Here is a 24,687-nt window from a genome sequence, read left to right as displayed (position 1 = left end):
ATAAGTTGGCTGAGTTTCTTGCAGAAAAGGTACACCAGGGCCACCATTACACAAAGGAAGATACATGTGCTTACTGGTGTCAGAATGGTACAATTTTTCGGCTAGTATCAGGATTCAGGCACACTGTTTTGAAAGACACCAAAATAACGGAAGAGCCCCACAAAATGCTTAATAACGCACAAGAAAAGTATGTTTAGTTTATTTTATCAACATATTGGATGACAGTAATAAGCAGAACTAACTCTGTCGTTTAAAAAATTTGGAGAGCTCTGAAAGGACAGACATCCTGTACCTATCTGAGCCCTACATAACCACTGGGTTAGATCGCAGTCTAGCATAACAAATGAAAAGCACCAATTTGCTTTTGTTCTACAGTATTACTTTTATTGTGTTAACCACATTTCAGCTTACAAGGCCATCTTCAGACATTTACTGACATAAGACTTTCTCAGTAAATGTCTGAAGATGGCCTTGTAAGCCGAAAACCGGTTAACACAGTAAAAGTAATACTGTAGAACAAAAGCAACCACGTGCTTTTCATTTATTATGATATTGTTCCGACAATAACCAACGGAAGATTCAATTAACACACTAGCATCTTGCTCATGCAAAATTAATACGAGGAAAATGATTTGTTACATATATTATGACTGAACAGAAGTTCAGAAACACTGAGACACGTAGAGTTTGAAACGATGAGCACGTAGAAGTGTGCGCTTGTAAATTAATGCTGAAAATTAGTCCTTTTAAATATATATATATATATATATATATATATATATATATATATATATATATATATATATATATATATATAGGCCCACTGAGGTATTTAGAATTGTTTATAACAAATCTAGATTATTTACTGTGCTATCTGTCAGGCAGCAGCAAACAGACTGTGCTCACTTTAGTGTAGATTTACTAAAGGCCTCTCCCAGGGGAAATGATGTCGAAACCTTATTTGCATCGTACAACTTGAGCTCAGTAATTGAGTTTCCAACGCAGATGGATAAAGACGGTGGGGCCCTAACTGATAATGTTTTCTTTGTCGAGGATCAAAGTTAAAAAATCAACAGTAACATATGACCTCTCTGATGCTCATGCACAGTCAGTAAGGATGAATAAGATAGAGCCTTTCAGTACGGACACTTCTAACTGGAAATCAGTTTTTAATCATTCTTCTGACTGGTTTGATGCGGCCGCCACAAATCTCTCTCCTGTGCTAACCTGTTCATCTGAGAGCAGAAACTGGACCCTCTGTACTCAGTTATTTGCTGAGTGTATTTCAATCTTTGTCTTCCACTACAGGTTTTACCCTCTACAGCCCTCTAGTACCATGGAACTTATCCCCTTTGCCTTAACAGATGTATCATTCTGTCCATTCTACTTGTCAGTATTTTCCCTATGTTCCTCACCTCGACGATTATGCGGAGGACTTCCTCATTCCTTACCTTAACCATCCACGTAATTTTCAACATTCTTCTGTAGCAGCACATCTCAAATCCTTCGATTCTCTTCTTTTCTGGTTTTCCCGCAGACCGTGTCTCACTACCACACAACGCTCTGCTCCAAACGTTCATTATCAGGAATTTATTCCTCACGTTAAGACCTATTTCTCATAACATCAACTTCTCTTGGTCAGGAGTACAATTTTCGTCAGTGCTAGTTCGCTTCTTATGTCCTCCATGCTCCACCTGTCATTGGTTATTTTGTTGTCTAGGTAGCAGAATTCCCTAACTTCGTCTTCTTCGTGATCACCAATTGTAATGTTGATCTCCTCACTGTTCTCATTTCTGCTGCTTCTCATTACTTCCGTCTTTCTTCGATTTACTCTCATTGCGCTCATTAGACTTGCCATTCCATCCAACACAACCTGCAGTTCTTCTTCACTTTCACAGAGGATAGCAATGTCATCGCGGATCTTATCACTGATAGACGTTCCCTCTGAATTTTAATCCCACTCTTGAACCTTTCCTTTTTTTCCCTTATTGCTTCTTCGATGTATAAATCGAACAGTGGAGGCGAGAGACTACATCCCGGACTTACACGCTTTTTAATCCGAGCACTTCGTTCTTGGTCTTCTAGTCTTATTGTTCCCTCTTTGTTATTGTAAATACTGTAGATTACTGCCTTTCCCTATATCTTACCCCAATTTTCCTCAGAATTTCGACCATCTTACACTATTTTACAGTGTTGAACGCCAACTCCAGGTCGACAAATCCTAAGAACGTGTATCGATTTTTCTTCTGTCTTACTTCCATTATCAACCACAACGTCAGAAGTGCCTCTTTGGTTCCTTTACCTTTCCTAAAACAACACTGATCGTCATATAACAAAGTCCTCAATTTTGTTTTCCGTTCTTCTCTATATTGTTGTTGTCAGCAACTTGAATGCTTGAGCTTTTAAGCTGATTTTGCGATATTCCGCCAAGGATTTTAGAAATTGCGATGGAATGTTATGTATCCCTTCTGCCTTATTTGATCTTAAGTCTTCAAAAGCTCTTTTAAATTCTGATTCTAAAACTGGATACCCTATCTCTTCCCTGTCGACTCCTGTTTCTTCTTCTGTCACATCGTCAGACAAGTCGTCCCCCTCGCAGAGGCCATCAATGTACTCTTTCCATCTATGTGCTTTCTCCTCGGCATTCAGCAGTTGAAACACAATAGACAATGACTTCAAGGCAAATGCTCTTAAGAATAATTTACAAAATATGACATGCAATGAAATTTATGACGAGCCAACTGCTAACAACAAATTTAATCTATCCCATGACAAATTCATTTCATTATTTCAAAACAGTTTTCTGAATAAACTAATCATAAAGGACAGAGCCACGTAAAAAATCCTTGGATCACTAGAAGGTTTGAAGCATTTTGTTACAGAAAAATGGAAATGAATCTGTTGGATAGAACAAGTAGAGATCTTTCCATAGTTCCACGTACACAAACTACTCAATATAACTAATAGAAGTAGCATATAATGCAAGAAATCAGAAATTACGACAACAGGTTTAAGGCTACATCGAATGCAGTGAAACAAGAGACATGGCAATCAGAGAACTGGACATCATCACTGGTGAACTGAATGGAAGGGCTATAAATGATGAGTCACAGGTAACAAATATGTTTAATAATCTTTTCTTAAACATAGTGGAAAAAGTATGGACAAAGACTACAACAGAAAAATCACAGTAGCACGTTGAAGAAGCAACTCATTCAATTCAGTCGTATGCAGGCATAGCCAAGTTTTCCATCTGAAATCAAGAAATGTATATATTCCTCCAAAAATATAACCCCATTAGGACTTATTGCTTTAGGCTGGTTTTGATCGTGTTTCCGATAGAGTAATAGAGATCTGTGCCTATATAATAAGCGTTGCGTTATCTGAAATATATAATGCTGTAAAACCACTCTCTAAGGAAGGTTACATGAGAGATGTTAATAACTACTGACCAGCTCCAATAATGACATCATTTTCCAAAATCATTGAGAAGGTGGTGTATTCTAGAAAAGTATCTCATACAAGCAACAACAACATCCTCAGAAAAGCAAAATTTGAATTTCAGAAGAGTTCTCTACTGAGAACGTCGTTTACATGTTCACTCACCATATTTTACTAACATTAAATGAAACAATAGCGCCAGCTGGTATTTTATGCGACGTATCTAACGCATTTGCCTTTGTGAATCACAACATTTTCCTAGATAAACTGATGTTTTACGGGTTTGGTGGTATAGCCAACCAATACGTAATGTCATACCTAACCAAAAGAATGCTGAAAGTTGTGCTTAATAATCGAACCAATTTAATCTCGGAAGAAGTCATCATATAGGTAAACCATCTTCCGTCTAATATACAACAAGCAGAATTAGTTCTGTTTGCAGATGCCACGATTATTGTAATCAAACATTGCACTGCTACAGCAGAATTGATAAACCATGTTCTTAATAGCATCACTGGCTTTCTACGAAAGGTCTCACCCCTGAGTTTGAAGAAACACATCATATATTGCACTGCACATCTAGGTGTACTACACTAATGACAAGTTAACAGATGGTGACGAAATTGTACAATGAGTGAAACTTCAAAATTCTTAGGTGTCAATACTGACGAAAAAGCACGTTTTAAACTTAGTTCAGTCACATTTTCACTTAGAATAATGGCAAATCTTGGGGAGAGACAAATCAGTAATCTGACATATTCTGCACATTTTCATTCAATAATATCATATGGAATAATGTCCTGGGGTAACTCCTCTTCAAGAAAGAAAGTCTTCATTGCTCAAAAACGTACTGTAAGAATAATATGTGGTCTTAACCTACGATCATGGTATAGATATCTGTTCAAGGAGTTTAGCCATCTGAATGTTGAGTAACAGTATGTTTAATCTCTCACGAAGTTTGTTTTAAATAATCTTCCACAGTTCGTAAGCAACAATGACATACATAATACAAACAGCACAAGGAAAATGGCATTCACTATTTCACACTAAGGTTTCCTTTTGTTCAAGAACGGATGCACAATGATGCAATTAAAATTTTTGGTACCTTGCCGAGTGATATAAAATGTCTGACAGACAGCAAAGTAAAATTTGAAAACAAACACAAAAAGTTCCTCCTTGACAATTTTTTTTCCATTCAGTAGAAGTATTTCTGTTATTGTCATATATAAAATGTGGTGGATAGAAATTACTATGTCAAATCTGTAAATGTAATGAAACAGAATTAAAAACTTACAGATCTTCACCATGTAGCAATATTTACAAATTAATTTGCAATCTGAATGTAAAATAACTTGTTTCATATCATTATGATGTATCCTGCAAATGATACATAGAACATGAAACTAAATAACTTACCTGGCAAAACCATAAAATATAAGACCTTGGACAAAAAGGATGGGCAATATTAAGCTCTTTGGACCTCAACATTAAAATATTTCACTTGGCCTACATAACAAAACGGCCGTAAAACCTAAAGGAATCTTCTATGCAAAGCGATTGTTACCATACATTGGAGATGTAAAGATAAAAAGCTTGCATGTTATGCTTCTATTAGTCCATATAATACCACACTTTGGGATAATTCAGCTACCTTAATCAAGCTTCTAATCTCAACTATGTGTGATGTCCTTAGGTTAGTTAGGTTTAATTAGTTCTAAGTTCTAGGCGACTGATGACCTCAGAAGTTAAGTCGCATAGTGCTCACAGCCATTTGAACCATTTGAACCTTTCATAATTTAAACCAAAGGTAATTCTACCAAGATAAAGAGCTATCTGGCATGCCCTATGCTAAGGATAATTCATTGTGTTATTCTATTTTCCTACAAAAATGGTATTAATATTAAATATTATAGCTGAATTACTAATCTTTACAAGTTCAAAAATCTGCATTTACAATGTCTTCCCTTGTAAAAACGGGATAAGTAGCGCACATTGATGAAAACAACGGAATAACACAATCCACTATGTTTTTTATTCGTAAATATTATGAAGAGACAATAACAAACGATCAAATCGTTGAGTGGAAAACACATCAAAGTAAAAATTCCTTGTGTGGATTATTATAGCATTATTTCTTTTGGGGGATAGTATGCCTATTTCCAATTCTGACTTCTACCTGTTATTTCAAAATTATTCCTAATTGAGTAATTTGCATCACTGGAACGTATTGTTTGAGAGCTTGCTTTGGTCTTATTTATGTTATGACGTTGTACAGAAATTAGAAGGAAGTCAGATTTCTGTAAACAGGTCCGAAAGGTTTTACTTGTGGCCAATACAAAGTTATTACACGAGTATTTTCTTCAGGTACTGCATTTCACTCCAGCAGCTGTTTGCCATCATTCTATTTCTATTAGCCGTTGAAACGAGTCATTAAATTAATAACTAAGCTCAAAAACTGAAGCTTGCAATAACGACGTGTTAGACGTTGTTTCTACTTATTTGAGACTATTTCGTCGTGGAACATCGCTTGCCAAAATAGAATTTGCAGAAACTAGAGAAGAAGAAATGCGAAGAGCAACAACACCTCAAGTTACTGAATTCGTATTCGTGAGCAGTGGGACGAAAATTCCTTGCAGCCGTCCACAACTTTTTTGTTTCCCGTAGATTCTCTAAATAATTTGAAGTGGATATCAAGATAGTTCCTTAAAATATGCACCAGGAGAAATCGTTTGTCGCCGTTGTTTAAAAGCCAGGTGGCAGTGTTGAGAGATCACAACGTTTCAAAATGGTTCTGAGCACTATGGGACTTAACTTCTGAGGTCATCAGTCCCCTAGATCTTAGAACTACTTAAACCTAACTAACCTAAAGACATCACAAACATCCATGCCCGAGGCAGGATTCGAACCTGCGACCGTAGCGGTCTCGCGGTTCCAGACTGTAGCGCCTAGAACCGCTCGGCCACACCGGCCAGCAACGTTTCAAAAGGTACCAAACTCATCATCTTCTGGCGAAGTATCAATGTAGGAAGGAAACCTACACAGTCCTGTATCTCAATGAGACAAAGAGCCACCAACCAACGCAGAAGCACACAGTGTTAACCACCCTGGTGTGAAGGGCGCTTGGCCTCTGTGATAAAGAAAGCCTCCCAGCCGAGGTACAATATATAATCGATATATTCCCTCAAAATGGGTACAATGAAGCCCGGATCAGAACGGCACACAAGGAGAGAAAATATGCAGCTAAACAGGAAGAGACAAGGTACCCTATCTTTCTTTCCTATATTGGGCCACACTCGGCGAATATAGAATAGCTGCTTGACGAATGGGACATCAAGCCAGTCTAACGACCACCATCGAAGACGAGAGATTTTCTTTGTGGCTAAAGCTTGGACTGCAAATATTGCAGCAATGGATAATACTGTTGATTTTACGTTTTCAGGGGCTCGTACTCTTAGTCAGTAAACAATTTATTTTTTGAGCATACACACACGTTTTTAAAATGAGCAGTGCCTATTGACATTAACAAACTAAGAGCAAGGTAATTTAGAATGTCAATTGTGTTTGTTTCATGATTCTGAAAAGTTTACACACCGATACTTGTTGGTATCATTCAACATGCATCACTGCTAAGTACTTTATTGTTATGGTTGCTTACAGTGTGCTGTGTGTTCCTTTAGTGCATTGTGAGTTGCTAGTCAGCTAGTGTGTGACAGTCCAAGCAGTAGGTCGCGATTGGGCGCTGGGAATTATCAATGCAAAAAGAAGCCGACCTGGTCATGGGGTCTGGACAGTGCGGGAACAAAGCATTTCGTCCTCGTACGGCGGATGCGGCAAGATATCCCAATAGACGCCAATCATCTCTGCAGTTATTCATCAGCCTCTTCAACCAGTTACGTTAAAGTGCCAGAGTAACACCTAGACAACGTAATAGAAGAAAAGAAGTGATGACAGAAGAGGGGGGATTAATGTTCTTGTTGCTATTGCAGTTGATCCGCACGTTAGCTGCAGTGCAATGATACAAGTAAGTGACGTTATTCACACAAGCGTTCCACTCCTTCTTTACCGACATAGGTTCTATCCCTATCACGTCTCTCTCCATCAAAAGCTGCATGAAAAGATTACGAAATCGTCTTAACCTCCGTACACGGAAACTGAGACAGGATGCTCCAGATGTATCATGTATCTTATTTAAGGATGAAGTAACATTTACCAATTATGGACAGGTAAATTGGCGAAACATACATTATAGGTCTCTTGACGATCCCAGTTGTCTTCTTCAGGTAGAACGTCAGCGTCCATGGAGTGTAAACGTGTGTTGGTGGATAGTGAACCATCAGCTCGTAGGACCGTTTCTCGTAGACGGAACATTGAACGCAAATATCGCACTCTCCTAATGGACCAGCTTTCACGAATGCTAGAAGACGTTCCTCTGCATATGAGGGGGAACCTGTGATACCATCATGATGGCTGTCCAGCCTATCGTGCACTAAGTATTACAGCATGTCTTCACGAATTGTTTCCGAATCGTTGGAATGTATACAGAGGACCTGTACCTTAGCCCGCCCGTTCCCGAAATTTTATGCCTGTACACATTTTCTTTAGGAAGCTGAAAGACGCTGTCTAGAAGAACATATCAGTTACACCAGACGATACGCAACGACGTGTTACTGCAGCCAGTTCCGACATCTCCGCCATTTGGAATGCCAGCACGTGTGCAGCGGTGGCTCCATAACAGACCAGAAGCATGTGTTGATGCTGCTGGTGGTCATTTTGAACACAATATGTGATAGTCTACTGTCTCGGTACTGGTCAGAATATGCATGACTAGTGAATGTATTTGTGTTGTTCTTTCGTGTGTGCTGCAATAGGTATTGTACAAATGTCGGTGTGGGAACTTTTCAAAAGACGATTTTTCGTATACGACTCACAACAGAATCCTGCAAAAAACACCATTACCATTCTAATTTACACTACTTTTAGTCTGTTAATGTCAACAGGAATTGTTCCATATAAAACGGTGTGTATTTGTACAAAAGATACACTTTCTATCATTACAATCTATTGATTGGCTAACAGTACGAGCCCCTGACTACAAATTCATTCTGTGAAAACTTCACATAAATACCGCTTTCCACTTCCTCAACTTTTGTGGTGCAAGTTTCAGGTGATTCACCGTATATATACACTATTTCATCAAAATTATCCGGACACCTGGCTGTAAATGACTTACAAGTTTGTGGCTCTCTCCATCGGTAATGCTGGAATTCAATATGGTTTTTGCCCACCCTTAGCCATGATGACAGCTTCCACTTTAGCAGGTATACGTTCAGTCATGTGCTACAAGGTTTCTTGCGGAGCGGCAGGCCATTCATCAGGCTGTGCTGCACTGAGGAGAGGTATCGATGTCGGTCGGTGAGGCCTGGCACAAAGTCGGCGTTCCAAAACATCCCAAAAGTGTACTATACGATTCAGGTCAGTACTCAGCGCATGCCAGTCCATTACAGGGATGTTATTAACGTGTAACAGTCCGTCACAGGCCGTGCTTTATGAACAGGTTCTCGTTCGTGTTGAAAGATGCAGTCGCCATCCCCAAATTGATCTTCGACATTGAGAGGCAAGAAGGTACTTAAAACATCAATCTAGGCCTGTGCTGTGATAGTGCCACGCAAAACAACTAGAGGCGCGAGCACCCTCCACGAAAAACACGACCACACCATAACACCACCGTCTCCGAATTTTACTGTTGGCACTACACACGGTGGCAGATGACGTTCACCGGGCATTCGCCATACCCACACCCTGCCATCGGATCGCCACATTGTGTATCGTAATTCGTCACTCCACACAACCTTTTTCCATTGTTCAATCGTCCAATGTTTACGCTCCTTACATCAAGCGAGGCGCGGTTTGCAATTTACCGGCGTGATGTGTGGCTTATGAGCAGCTGCTGGACCATGAAATCCAAGTTTCCTCACCTCCCGCCTAACTGTCATAGTTCTTGCAGCGGATCCTGATGCAGTTTGGAATTCCTGTGTGATGGTCTGGATAGATGTCTGCCTACTACACATTGCGACCCTCTTCAACTGTCGGCGGTCTCTGTCAGTCAACAGACGAGGTAGGCCTGTACGCTTTTGTGCCGTACGTGTCCCTCCACGTTTCTACTTCACTACCACATCGGAAACAGTGGACCTAGGTATGTTTAGGAGTGTGGAAATTTCGCGTACAGACTCAAGTGACACCCAGTCACCTGACGGCGTTCGAAGTTCGTGAGTTCCGCGGAGCGCCCCATTCTGCTCTCTCAGAATGTCTAATGACTACTGAGATCGCTGATAAGGAGCATCTGGCAGTAGGTGGCAGCACAATGCACCTAATATGAAAAACGTATGATTTTGGGGGTGTCTGGATACTTTTGATAAAGGTGATTCACGTAGATATGCAAGTATTGTAATACGTTTTCCTACAAGTATAAGTAAAGGAAAAATTTCATGTAAACATAGGTCCGAAATGTTTAGTTACGGAGTTACGGGTCGACTACTGTGGCCGAGCGGTTCTAGGCACTTCTGTCCGGAACCGCGCCGCTGCTACGGTCGCAGGTTCGAATCCTGCCTCGGGCATGGATGTGTGTGATGTCCTTAGGGTAGTTAGGTTTAACTAGTTCTAAGTCTAGGGGACTGATGACCCCAGATGTTAAGTCCCATAGTGCTTAGAGCCATTTGAACGGAGTTACGGATAATAAAAGATTTTCCCTGAAATTTAGCAACTTCGTTAACATGAAGCCATCGCAAAACTGTACGAGGTTAAAGTAAAGCACGATTTCCATTTATTTTATTGTTATTGATCTGGTGAATCTAATACAATATTTCACAAACGTGTATCTGCAGTAGTTTCCCAGAACATTGAGAGAAGCAAAGATAATTATATAAGTAAATCGTTTGCTTTCCATTAACAACGTTCCCTTTCCATCAACAAAATCTGTTCATACACGCGCAGCTAAATGCACTGAACGTGGTGGAAACATTTTTGAACATTTATTGTGAATGTATTGTGAAACTGAATGCACACTGTACAATTTCCTTAACACTGAGCTTTGTTTTTTCCGGGTTAATATGAATTCACGAGTGCTATGGTACTAATAAAAGCAAATTATCTGACACATTCATACAGTTTCAGTTAACGTTATTACCATCATTCTTCCAAAATTAAATTCTCTACAACTTCTGTTGAAAACTTTGTTCAACTGCCTGGAATTTAAAAAACAAATTGGGCCAAATAGTTAATAAACAAAAATTTTTACGAAATTACGTCTTTGCTTCTCTGGATGTTCTCGAAAAATACTGAAGGTATATGTCTTGGACATGTTTTATTAGATTCACCTGATCAGTAACAACAAAATAAATATAAATCATGTTTTACTTTAGCCTCGCACAGTTTTGCGATGGCTTCATTTAGCGAAGTTGCTAAATCTTTTATTAGCCGTGACTCCATAACGAAACATCTGCGCGCCTATGTTTATATGAACGTTTTTCTTTTACCAATACACCGACCACAGCTTAAACGAAGCACGTGTGACTGAGTTTGAGAACAGTAAATTTGTTTTCCGCCTCAGTGCTTACAGGGAAGTATAACATAGGAGTCCTTAAAACTATGGTTCTACGATAATCTTGTCAATAGCAAAGTTATGAAGTCAGTTCGATGTGGAATCCCTGCTGTACTCTTACAGCACACAAAGCTATTATCGATATGCGAGACGGATCAAGAATGCCCACGCCTAGACACGAGTGCATCTCCTATTCATTCCCACTCCCTCCACATCTCCGGCATTCATTCCCTACCCAACAGATAGTCGAGCAAAATATGGCGCACACAGCCACATGGAGGGGCTGTCGCTGGACTAGTATATACACATGGACATCCGCGATTCCTCGATTTTTAACCAGAAGATAACGACAATAGTCCGAAACGTCGCGGTGACTCAGTACTTACCACCCAGCTGGAAACCCCAGGCTGTATCACCGCTTGCTTACAAAGTCTACGTCCTCATCCTTGTTAGTTATGAGCGTATGTCGCGAAACTTTTGGTTTTATTTGTACGTGTGTCGTAGAAAAAACTTAGCTTGATTGACCTTCCATAGAGTAAGCTCTGACTTACCCGCCTGTGAAATCGCAGATACTGCTGCGCAGTGGTACGTCACCTAAGTACACCAACCGGGGCTGCATGGCTTCCACAGCCCTCTCCACTTCGTATATCACGGCCTAATAACGAGATGCTCATGAATAGGTAATTACGACTGGATGCCAGCAGTCCGTCAGCGGGCTTTATTGCCAGTTCGCCGTCCGCCGGCCTGAGCACACACAATAAGTGTTTGTACACACGGAGCCGGCAACTCCGCGAGCGGCCGTGGCCTGAGTTACGAGCCGGGCGCCGTCTTAACGTAATACTGCCGTCCCGCTGAACGTACGACCGGCGCGAGCGCTCGAGGTGGAGCGCCTAGCCCGTGCTCGCGCGCCTGCTGCAGCGGTGTTTACGCCTGATACACGACGTCAATTACGACGGGCACTGCAACCGGACTAGCCTCTGGGCTTACAGTTGCCGCAGACAAACTTCTGGCTGTGGCCGTCGCTAAGCCGCGGGAATACCCCACACGCGGTGCGCCGACGACCTTCCACAGATTACCGATCTGCAGTTCCTGCATGAAAAGCGTTGTACTGTTCTAAACTTGGTGGTAAACTCCATGCAAAATATGACTGATTTCGATTACTATTACGTTCTATCAATGCTTTTCAGTCGTTTTTGTCTATTTGCAGTCTCTCCTCCTGGTTATTTTAGTGGTTAGATCCTGCCCTATTCTTTCCTCACCAACCCACGATAAATGATCATACGATGTTATTATCTTTTCTCGTCTAAGAAGCTCATTAACTTTCCACATCCCTGCATTTTATTTCCCAACTGGTATTCGCTATAAATTATCCGGGGAGCAGGTTAATCCACCAACAGAATGCCTGTTTTACTTTTGAGGCCACACAGTTCATTTATCAACTTATGTGCTTAGTAACACCTCATTTTCCACTTTCGTTGTCCCAACATTCTTGTTTAGCGTCTCCTTTCAAGTGCATCCAAATTAATGAAACTTGCCGCTCTTTCAGGTTCGTACACTAGAGTGCTCTAGCCATACATTTTAGAATATTTCTTCCACAACATTAGAATTTATTTACTATAGAATAGTTTTTACAACTTTCGCTCTGTGCTTTGGCTCATAGTTTCAATTGCACGCAAGGAATATTTCTAACTTTTAAATCAATTACAGCTCTCTTGCGTAAGTCTGCTGTGCTTCAATCATTCCTTGTCGATGGTACACCCATGTCCCACTAAAGTAATACGCAATTCTGAGCGTCTGGACATCTATATTTCATATCTGTCTAGTGCTACCATGTAGCCAGGTGCTTTCAGAACTTGAAGACAAATGCTATGGGTCATGGGGGCGGATAGATACAACGGATATACTGAAAGCTGTGAGCGACCAGATAGGGTGGCATGTGTTTATAGCTAGCACAGTACTTCTGTCCCAAGAAAATCAAATTAGATGACTGTCTAGCCCATTCTACCATATTCTATAGTATCTAACTGCGTTTTTTATATATCATACACATTATTTTGAAACAATACTGCACTCTTCGATTTTACCCATAATGGATATGAGGTCGTCACTGTAAAAGCCAATGTTAAAATGTCGCCTCAACCACCTAGTTACAGTGCAAAAAATACTAGAATTAATACGTTTAGAAGGTCAAGGCTCAATAAAAGAATAAAACAATATGGCTGCTTCCCTTGAAGAAGTGTTCACTTAAGACGTGCTTCCACGTCGCCATCAAATGATAAAACACACACATCAAAAAAAGTTTTGAATCACCCCGGTTCCCAGAACGCCTGAAGATGGACGTTGATTGTGGATATTGTGTTAAAGACGCAGACCCTTTGACTGTTCGGAGATGTACACGGCTAGTGTTGTCTGCAGTTCAACCATGCCCTAGACGGTCAATATCGCGGTTCCATCGCGTCCGCATTGTTACTTTGTGCCAGGAAGGGCTGTCAACAAGGGAAGTGTCCAAGCGTCTCGGAGTGAACCAAAGTGATATTGTTCGGATATAGAAGAGATATAGAGAGACAGGAACATCGATAACATGCCTCGCTCGAGCCGCCCAAGGGCAACTACTGCAGTGGATGACCGCTACCAACGGATTATTGCTCGGAGGAACCCTGACAGCAACGCCATCATGTTCAATAATGCTTTTCGTGCAGCCACAGGACGTCGTGTTACGACTCAAACTCTGTGCAGTAGGTGGCATGATGCGCAACTTCACTCTCGACGTCCATGGCGAGGTCCATCTTTTCAACCACCACACCATGCAGCGCGGTACAAGTGGGCCCAACAACATGACGAATGCACCGCCCAGGATTGGCATCACATTCTCTTTACCGATGAGTGTCTAATATGCCTTCAACCAGACAATCGTTGGAGACATGTTTGGAGCCAACCCGGTCAGTCTGAACACACAGTCCAGCGAGTGTAGCAAGGTGGAGGTACCCTGCTGTTTCTGGGTGGCAGTATGTGGGGCCGACGTACGCCGCTGGTGTTCATGGAAGGTGCCGTAACGGCTGTACGACACGTGAATGCCATCCTCCGACCGATAGTGCCACCATATCGGCAGCATATTTCGGAGGCATTCATCTTCGTGGACGACAATTCGCGCCCCCTTCGTGCACATCTTGTGAATGACTTCCTTTAGGATAACGACATCGCTCCATTAGAGTGACCAGCATGTTCTCCAGACATGAACGCTATCGTACGTGACTGGGATAGATTGAGAAGGGCTTTTCGTAGAGGACATGACCCACCAACCACTCTTGGGTATCTACGGCGAATCGCCGTTGAGGGTTGGGACAATCTGGACCAACAGTGCCTTGATAATTTTGTGGATAATATGCCGTGACGAATACAGACATGCACTAGTGCAAGAGGTCGTGCTGCTGGGTATTAGAGGTACTGGTGTGTGCAGCAATCTGGACCACCACCTCTGAAGGTCTCGCTGTATGGTGGTACAACATGCAATGTGTGGTTTTCATGAGCAATGAAAAGGTCGGAAATGATGGTTATGTTGATTTCTACTTCAATTTTCTGTGCAGGTTCCGGAACTCTTGGGACCGAGGTGATGCAAAACTTTTTTTGATGTGTGTAGATTAAAATGGAATTCCATATTTCGTTCTAGGTAGAGGCAGCGGCACAACAACTGTGTGGGTACAGGGCCCGCATATCTTTGTGAAAGCCATACCCCGCAGACAAACACTGATCTACAGCGAGTAGCTGGTAGAATTGTTCTGCAGTCTACAGCACATCTTCTTCCCTTCAGGGACTCCCATTTGAGTTCACGGAATATTCATGCAGTAGTCACATGGTGATCGAGCCCACCGGATAACAATGTAGCTGCAAGCCTCTGAATTGCTACTACGCCGTCTTTTAAGTAGATGGTTGAAATCCTAAACTTGCTAGCAGTACTTAGGAACTGGTCGAAAAAGTGTTTTGGACGCGGACGCCTTTCTATAGGAATTACGCCTCCTAAAGTTTTTTTTCTTTTTTTACGATATTTTAAGTCGACCATTCGCCTTACCTACAATCATGAAGACGTACTCTTTCCATTTCATGTCGCTTTGAAACGTTGCACCTATATAATTAATCGACGTAACAGTGTCTAGCAGCACACCACTAGTACTGTATTCGAAAATTCCACGATTGTATTCTTTTCAGACTATCGGAGCGACTATACCCACATTTAGCAATCATATACAACCGCTCCGTCGGTGAAAAATCTGTCCCTAACGACTGGAAAGTCGGTCACATCAACACTCAAGGAAGAAAACATCTGACGTAGAAATGTAATAAGATTATCGAACACGTACTATGTTCGTATATTACGTATTACATCTAAGAAAACGATATATTGACATATAGTCAGCACAAATTCAGAAAATATCGCTAGTGTACGACACAACTAACTGTTTATTCTCACGAAGTAATGAGTGCTATCAACAGGGATCTCAAATTGACTCAGTCTTTATACACTCCTGGAAATGGAAAAAAGAACACATTGACACCGGTGTGTCAGACCCACCATACTTGCTCCGGACACTGCGAGAGGGCTGTACAAGCAATGATCACACGCACGGCACAGCGGACACACCAGGAACCGCGGTGTTGGCCGTCGAATGGCGCTAGCTGCGCAGCATTTCTGCACCGCCGCCGTCAGTGTCAGCCAGCTTGCCGTGGCATACGGAGCTCCATCGCAGTCTTTAACACTGGTAGCATGCCGCGACAGCGTGGACGTGAACCGTATGTGCAGTTGACGGACTTTGAGCGAGGGCGTATAGTGGGTATGCGGGAGGCCGGGTGGACGTACCGCCGAATTGCTCAACACGTGGGGCGTGAGGTCTCCACAGTACATCGATGTTGTCGCCAGTGGTCGGCGGAAGGTGCACGTGCCCGTCGACCTGGGACCGGACCGCAGCAACGCACGGATGCACGCCAAGACCGTAGGATCCTACGCAGTGCCGTAGGGGACCGCACCGCCACTTCCCAGCAAATTAGGGACACTGTTGCTCCTGGGGTATCGGCGAGGACCATTCGCAACCGTCTCCATGAAGCTGGGCTACGGTCCCGCACACCGTTAGGCCGTCTTCCGCTCACGCCCCAACATCCTGCAGCCCGCCTCCAGTGGTGTCGCGACAGGCGTGAATGGAGGGACGAATGGAGACGTGTCGTCTTGAGCGATGAGAGTCGCTTCTGCCTTGGTGCCAATGATGGTAGTATGCGTGTTTGGCGCCGTGCAGGTGAGCGCCACAATCAGGACTGCATACGACCGAGGCCCACAGGGCCAACACCCGGCATCATGGTGTGGGGAGCGATCTCCTACACTGGCCGTACACCACTGGTGACTGTCGAGGGGACACTGAATAGTGCACGGTACGTCCAAACCGTCATCGAACCCATCGTTCTACCATTCCTAGACCGGCAAGGGAACTTGCTGTTCCAACAGGACAATGCACGTCCGCATGTATCCCGTGCCACCCAACGTGCTCTAGAAGGTGTAAGTCAACTACCCTGGCCAGCACGATCTCCGGATCTGTCCCCCATTGAGCATGTTTGGGACTGGATGAAGCGTCGTCTCACGCGGTCTGCACGTCCAGCACGAACGCTGGTCCAACTGAGGCGCCAGGTGGAAATGGCATGGCAAGCCGTTCCACAGGACTACATCCAGCATCTCTACGATCGTCTCCATGGGAGAATAGCAGCCTGCATTGCTGCGAAAGGTGGATATACACTGTACTAGTGCCGACATTGTGCATGCTCTGTTGCCTGTGTCTATGTGCCTGTGGTTCTGTCAGTGTGATCATGTGATGTATCTGACCCCAGGAATGTGTCAATAAAGTTTCCTCTTCCTGGGACAATGAATTCACGGTGTTCTTTTTTCCATTTCCAGGAGTGTATCTTACCAAAAGGCTTCTGATGCCACTCCTCACAAGCGGCTTCTAATCAAACTGCGTGTGTATGGCTTATCTTCGCAATTGTGCTATTGGATTCGTGATATACTTTCAGGAAGGCCACAGTTCGTAGTAATTGGCGGAAAGTTATGGAATGAAACAGAAGTGACATCTAATTTTCTCCAAGGAAGTGTTGTAGGCCCTCAGCTGTTCCTACTCTTGGAGAGAATCTAAGCTGGCCTCATGGATTATTTGTGGATGATGCTGTCATTTAGCGTCTAGTAAAGTCATCAGATGATCAAAACCTGTTACAGATCGGTTTAGAAAAGATATCTGTTTGGTGTGAAAAGGGGCAGTTGACCCTAAGTAATGAAAAGTGTGAAGTCGTACATATGAGTACTAAAAGGAATCCATTAAATTTAGGTTACAAGATGAATCACACTAACCTAAAGGGTGTCAACTAAGCTAAATGCCTAGAGATTACAATTACGGACAACTTAAATTAGAACTATCGCGTAGATAATGTCGTGGGTGAGGCGAGCCATAGGCTGCGTTTCATTGGTAGTATAGCTAGAGACTGCACCAGATCCACTAAAGAAAATGCCTGCACTACGCTTGTCTGTCCACTGCTAGAGTACTCTTGTAAGGTATGGGATCCTTAACTGATAGGATTGATGAAGACCATCCAAAAAGTACCAAAAAGGACATCTCGTTATGTCCTAACGCAATATAGAGGAGAGCGAGCGTCATGGATGTGATTGGTGTGACAATCATTAACACAAAGGCGTTCTTCCTTGCTGCGAGATCTTTTCACGAAATTTTAAGTCACCAACTTCCTTCTTAGAATGAGCAAATACTCTATTGACGCTCGTATGCATAAAGAGCAATAATCATCGTAATAAAGTAAGCGAAATTCGAACTCGCATGGAAACATTTACGTTTTCCATGCACATCGTTCGACAATGGAATGTTAAAGAAATAATATGAAAGTGGTTCGATAAATCCTCTCCCAGCCACTTACGTGTGAATTGCAGAGTAGTCATGTAGGTACACATGTAGGTGTAGAAATATCGGCGCCTGATTAAACTGAAGGAGAAATGTATTTTCTCAAAACAAGGCTTGAAATTGACATTATTCAAAGTGTTGAACACACGAATAAAATGTGATTCTGGTCTTACACATTGACTGCAGGTAGATCATGATAGTAATAATAATAACAACAATAATTAGCCGGTTTACTCCTTTCTGTTTTCTACAGCCAGCAAGACTGCACTCTACTTAGGCTGATCCTCAGTAAAACAAATTACTTAAAAAATAGTTCCTAAAGTTAAATTTCTTGGAACAGTTTCTAGTCCCCTCTAAACTGTATCATGAGTCAGACAAGGAGACTACTTGTCACCATTATTATTGAATTGTGTGCAAGAAAACATTATAACCGAACAGAAAATAGAGGAGTAAAAACAAAAGGTTAATAACTACCCCAGAGAATGCAAAGGAAACACTAGAACTTCTGAAGGAAGTACCTAAGAAGACAAGTCTACTAATATCGTTTGAAAAGGCAGAAAACATGTCCAATGAAAGTCACTAGCCGTGAACTTTAAAAACCAAATAAGGCTATATTAAGAAAACAGGCAATTTAAATATCGGGACGAAAATATAAACGTAAAAGAACCAATTAAAACTGAAAAAATATTAACAGCATACGTAAAAGTGAGATATCTGCAAGATTAAGATTGTTTCTCAAGGTGTTAAATTAAGGTACTGTAAGACAGTTCTGTACTTGTTCTAAAGATAAATCAAGACATAATCGAGTTCATGCAGTTAGCAACAAGAAAGAGCAGGAAGAATCTCTTTAGATAGATGACATGCGGTTGAAGAAAGTTCACCAGTTAAAATACTTGGGATCATGACTTACAAATGACAACAGCAAAGGAAGAGACATCAAGGAAAGAATACCACTTTGAATTAGTTGCATATATTAGCTTAGCGAGACGCTCAGCTCAAAATCTATATCTACGAAAACTGAGGTACGATGAGAATATGTAAGCAGTGTATGCTCAGCAGTCATGTACAGCTCAGAAACATGGAGCATGACTAAAAGAGAAAAGGAAAAACTATTATCATTTGAAAGAAGAGTAATGAGGACGATATGGGGATCCTTCTTAGATTTAAAAAAGAATGGAGGTTGAGGAATAATGAGGTAATACACCACACGATGGAACAACCAACAGTCCTACAGAAGCTGAAGAGAGAAAGAATCCGGTGGGCTGACCATGTAGTCTGTATGCCAGACGAAACAAAACACAGGTGAAGAAGGCACATGAAGTGAAAAGCAAATACCAGACACCTCATAGCTTGGCCAAGGCAGCGCTGGATGGACAACCTGGCTAAGGACCTGGCAGCATTGGGACTGAAGACACTTGGAGGAACAGAGCACAAAACAGAAAGGAATGGAGGCAGCCTATGGAAACAGCACGTGGTCTGCTGGGCCTGTGATCGCTGGACATGTATAAGGAGTAGAACAAGAAAGGTATACATAAATTTGATAAACATAATCTTATACATTACTATCAGTATTACAATGACTCAAAGTGAAACATTTATAGTAAGTGTTCAAACTGCAAAACTGCCTGCCTGCAAATACTTCTGAGTACTTGCCATACATTCAAGGTCATGTCTTCCAGATTAGCTACAGGAATTACATAACAATCTGTTTCAATTTCATGGCACATTTCTGCCAGTGTGCTTGGCTCTCTGCTGTACACTACATTCTTGAGGGAACCCCACAAGTAAAAATCAAGTGAATTCAAACCAGGAGAACGTATGTAGTACTAGATGTGACCCCTTCGTCCAATCCAACGAGCTGGTGCGTTGTTATCCAGACAGACGAGCACGTTCCTATGAAAGTGGAGCGGAATGGCATCTTGTTAGAAGGTTCATCACCAAAAAAAGCACGAATGGAAGATAAAATTAATGAGTCCAGCATCTCCAGGTAACTCCTGCCGGTAATAGTACCTTAGAAAAAGAGAGTTCCGGTCAGTCCCTTTGACGATAACCGCACCGGACGTTAAGTCATGGAGCATTGACCACTCGCTCGACATAAACAAGTGGATTTCACGTGGCCTAGTACACACAGTCAGGCCCGTTTATAGTGTCATTTGATTTGAACTGCGCCTCGGCAGAACACACCACTTTGGTAACAAAAGTATTATTATGTTCATCTTGCGCGCGGTACCATTCACTAAACTGACTTCTTATGTCTCGGTAGTCCTCATTAAATGCGAGAAACAACTGCGGATTTGTTCTGTGCAAAATACGATTTATGCTTGCCCTACACATGCCCGTTTCGTGTGCAGATCGTTGTGTTGACTTCTGCGGTGAAGGTGTGAATGCGTCTAACATCTGAGCGGAAGACTCCTCACCTGTTTTCTGTGTGGGCGGCCTGATCTTCGCTCGTGCACATCCAAAATTGTTCCAGCATTTTCTAACTTATTGCGAAGGAGAGTGATGCTTACACATTTTGGTAGTACAGTTTCATATCCCGAGCTCCAATGTCTTTGCACTTCATTGATGTTCTTGACCTTCCAATACCATTTGATAATGCTTTGTCGTTTTTCGAATGTTAGTCGTGTTTGGTCCATGGCCTGACTTTGTACACTGAAATTAGCACGCCACAACACTATTGCTGTTGTTGCTCAACCATTGTTCTACACCTTCAGCCCATATCTATCGTGATTTCAAAGCAGCGGCTGGTCCCGGCTGAGGTTTAAGTCGTCCCTCGGGCTTGGGTGTGTGTGTGTTTGTCATTAGGATAATTTAAGTTAGATAGTGTGTAAGCTTAGGGATTGATGGCCTTAGTACTTAAGTTCCATAAGATTTCACACACATTTGAACATTTCAAAGCATATGGTTTGTTAGCCAGTTTTAACGTCTGTATACATGATTTGATTTACCATTTATGTTTGTATACAGTTGTAAAACCGTAAGAGCTCTATGGGTCTAAAAACTACTTTTATTAGGATGCAAAAGAGCATTAGATGCAAAAAATGTTAAGTCCAATCAAGAACGATAATGGCAATCGGTGTTGAGATCAAATAAGGAAATACACTCTTTCTGCCCTAAAATAACAGATGAGATAAGGAAAAGATGTGTTACGCTTATGGACACCTAGAGAGAATGGAGGAAAACATATTAACAAAGCAGTAGACACATTCTTCCAAAACAGGATAACAAAGAAAATGGGCGGGGAGCCAAGACAAGGACGTAGTTACAAGCAATACAGACAGAACAGATCTTACTCAAAAGAGACAAATGCAGATTGGAAGTCAAGGAAAATGAAGGTCATCAAGAGGCTAACACGAACAGAAAAACAATAGATGCCAAATGGTCAGAGGAAGGGAAAAGATATCGTTGTGAGAAAGTGAAAAATTTTTGAACGAAGAAGAAGGAAAAGTGAAATAAATAGTTGTAATGACGTGGTCCTTAGCTGGCCTCTAACGAACAGAAGAAATCTTTAGTAGAATGTTTGGGGTGTTGGGAGGTGAGAGCCGGTCATGACCCCCTGTGGCCTCCGTGTTCTGCCCTCATGAAGCGCCGCTAAACTTGCGAGACTCACCCGATGGCCTCCCAGTAGAAGACGGAGAAGAGCGCGATTCCCACGCCGGCGCCCGCCTGCATCAGCATCTCGACGAACTCGCGGCGCCGCCGGAAGTAGTGGCCCAGAGTCAGCGACGCCGTCTCCCGCACCAGGCCGCTCGCTGCCCCCAGCAGCAGTCCGTAGCTGAAACACAGCGGCAGCCTTCCACAGCACGACTCACACGCCGCGGTCGCACTGAAGCTAGAGTGTGTTTTGTTGCTTGTACAAATCTGACCTGAGGCGCTTACTTGCTTAATGCGCTGTATTTCAATTTGAACTTAGAGTGCTGAATGAGAACGTACTCGTAACGCCACCAAAGATTATCTTACTGATAATGAATAGCAAAATAGATTTATTTTACATAGCGCGGTTCAAACTGCCACTGCAGTATGGGACTAAAAACCTGCAACGAAAATTAACGGAGGAAAGAAAAATCACAAAATTACGCAGTGACCCAGCTGTTACAGGAATCGTTTGATGTCGTAATTCTGCTTTTGACCAGAGCAACTTTCAGAAAGTCCTCATCAAAGAATGCATAGTCTCTTTTCATTTACAATACCTAATCAAAAGTATCCAGACACCTCTAAGTAGTACTGAATCTAAGTTCGAATAGATTGGTGTTGTTAACATGTTTTTGTGTCATGTGTCTGATACTGAATCGTTTCAGACAAACCTTTGAGTAGTAGTTAATTCTGATTGACACCTTTGTGTGTGGACGATGATGGACACATAACCAAAAAACTGTACTGCCAGTCCGCATATGTAACAGGTGGATGTTTAATACCAGCCATATTTGAGTAAAATTGTATGGTTCCCAAATCCGGAACCGATGATGTTCTTTCTAAAAGGGAAGCTACTTTTTAAAAATATTTGGTTTTTTAAAATTATTTTATTAAATTCTGAGATTCCTTAATCATCTTTAAGTTCGGTTCTAATTTTCATTAAAAACGTGAAGCCGTATTTTAACATGGTTCTGGCTTTAAGCTTAGTGTTTAAACAGTTGCTAAGTCGCCTCCAAACTCTTAAGAGTTTGACCTAAATTCGTTGGGAACCTTGTTTTTGCAGCTATTTATGTATTTGATCTTTTTCATTTGATACTTAGTTCTGCTCAAGTTAAACTGGGTTTGCTGAGAAGCCCCAACAAGCGATCTGTCAAGTTATTAAAACATATTTTGTGCTTTAAAAATAGTTGTTACATACAAGGGTCAATTCTTGCATTTGTAACAATTCAGTTCGTGCCACCATTCATTCCCACTGTCTAGTGGCGCCACATCATATACTGAAGGCACTGTCGAACATTGTGGAGGTTTGGTTGTACTTGAGTTTCAAAGTAATTCCAGCAGTTCAGCTAGCACAATCACTTTCCGCCGGCAGTTGAAAAGAATAGGGTACAAAGGAAGTTCAAGAAGTAATGTAACTCATTTTCATTCTGGTACCGGGCTGGGTTTATTGAGGATTCCAATACACCACATTATTCCCCACTCTTTCGGCTACAAAACTTAGTTTTTCAGCACAGTCTCCGTTAAATGCACGGCTTTACACCTTCTTACTGTGAGGGCCTGTATGCCCGCATGGTACCATTCTACTGGTCGACGTCGAAGCCAGCTCTTGCTGCATCAGTAATACCCCCAGCATCCAAGAACTGCTCTCCACGGAGTGCATCTTCGATTGGCCAAACGGATGGAAGTCGGAAGATGCGAAATTTAGGCTGTAGAGCGGATAAGGAAGAACAGTCTAAAGAAGTTTTGTGAGCTCCTCTCACGTGAACAGACTTGGGTGAGGCCGTGCATCGCCATGGAGAATGAGCTATTCGTTTGTACGATTGTGGCGACGAACACGCTTAAGTTGTTTCTTCAATTTCACACTTGAAAGTTTATCGTTGCTCCTTGAGGGACGACATCAAACGGAGTAACTCCTTCACAGTCCCAGTAGACCGCCGCAATCACTTTATTGCACAGGGTGGAGCTTTGATCTTCTTCTTCGAAGGGAAGGTGTGGCCCCATTCCGTAAATTGCCGTTTTGTTTCCGCTTCGAAGCGATGAACCTATGTTTCATCACCTGTGACGAAGATCAGCAAAAATTGTCACGATCAGCCTCGTAAGGCACAAACAATTTCTCACAGATGGTCGTTCGCTGCTCTTTATCGTCTTCTGTTTGGTAGGCCACACCTTTTTGAGTACCCCAACTGGTGCTACCTACAGAGACGTCCAGCTGAGCAGTACAGTGTTTAATTCTGATTCGTACATCAACTCGAATAAGGGTGTTCGCACGTTCCATCGTTACATGAGTGACAGCTGTTTGCGACCGGTCGTCACGCGGGATTTCGGACAGATTGGAGCGACCTTGTTGCAATCATGACAGACGCTTTGCCTAACGGCTTACCGTGCTTTTGTTCACTGTCAGATCTACGTTGACATCTGCAAGTGCCTATGAATATCTGCGATGCCCCGATTTCCACCAAAAGAAAATGCTTGGAACGCACCTCTGTTAAAGTCGTCATTTTGAAGACCACATATAGCACTGCCACCCACTGGAAATTCATGAAACTGTAGGGGCTGAAGCGAGAATATTTCACCATGTTCCTCAGCAAAATCTGCATATTTCCAACCGAAATTGGCCGAGGAAACAGGTCTGTTGCATTAGTTATTGAACACCCCTCTCAGAACCATCGAGCTGTTCTTCATAACCCACACACTCCTGAAGTCAATCTGACCGACGATTGAGCTGGTGCAAAGAGAGACGTCAATGGACAGTGGATAACTGGAAACGAGTGATTTAGACACTTTTAACTTCCCTTCAATACAGACGGAGAACAAACTGAAGTAGGGAAGGATTAGGAGGGAAATCAGCTTTCCTCTGTCAGAGGACCCATTACGTCATTTGCCGAAGTGATTTAGGGAAATGACAGAAAACCTCAATCTTGATGGTCGGATGGGGATTTGAAGCAACGTCCTCCCGAATGCCAGTCCAGTGTACTAACCATTGTGCAGCCCCGCACAATGAGAGTGATTTGATATGATGTACCACGCTACATACCCTGTGACATTCCGATGGAAGGGTTTGGGTTTGTCGAATACCTG

General features: G+C 42.3%; 1 protein-coding gene across 1 annotated transcript in view; it reads right to left on the bottom strand.

Moving 5' to 3' along the window:
• LOC124593825 (monocarboxylate transporter 12-like) overlaps nucleotides 1-24,687 on the bottom strand; it is a 602,114-nt gene that overhangs the window by 52,539 nt on the left and 524,888 nt on the right. Inside the window, exon 4 of the mRNA XM_047132174.1 lies at nucleotides 21,587-21,751. Coding sequence (XP_046988130.1) covers nucleotides 21,587-21,751 — 165 coding nt within the window. The remainder of the gene's footprint in view (nucleotides 1-21,586; nucleotides 21,752-24,687) is intronic.

The sequence above is a fragment of the Schistocerca americana genome, chromosome 2 (genome assembly GCF_021461395.2).
Source record: "Schistocerca americana isolate TAMUIC-IGC-003095 chromosome 2, iqSchAmer2.1, whole genome shotgun sequence".
Classification (NCBI taxonomy): domain Eukaryota; kingdom Metazoa; phylum Arthropoda; class Insecta; order Orthoptera; family Acrididae; genus Schistocerca; species Schistocerca americana.
Note: the sequence above shows the minus strand (reverse complement) of the source record. Positions and strands in the feature narration are given on the sequence as shown.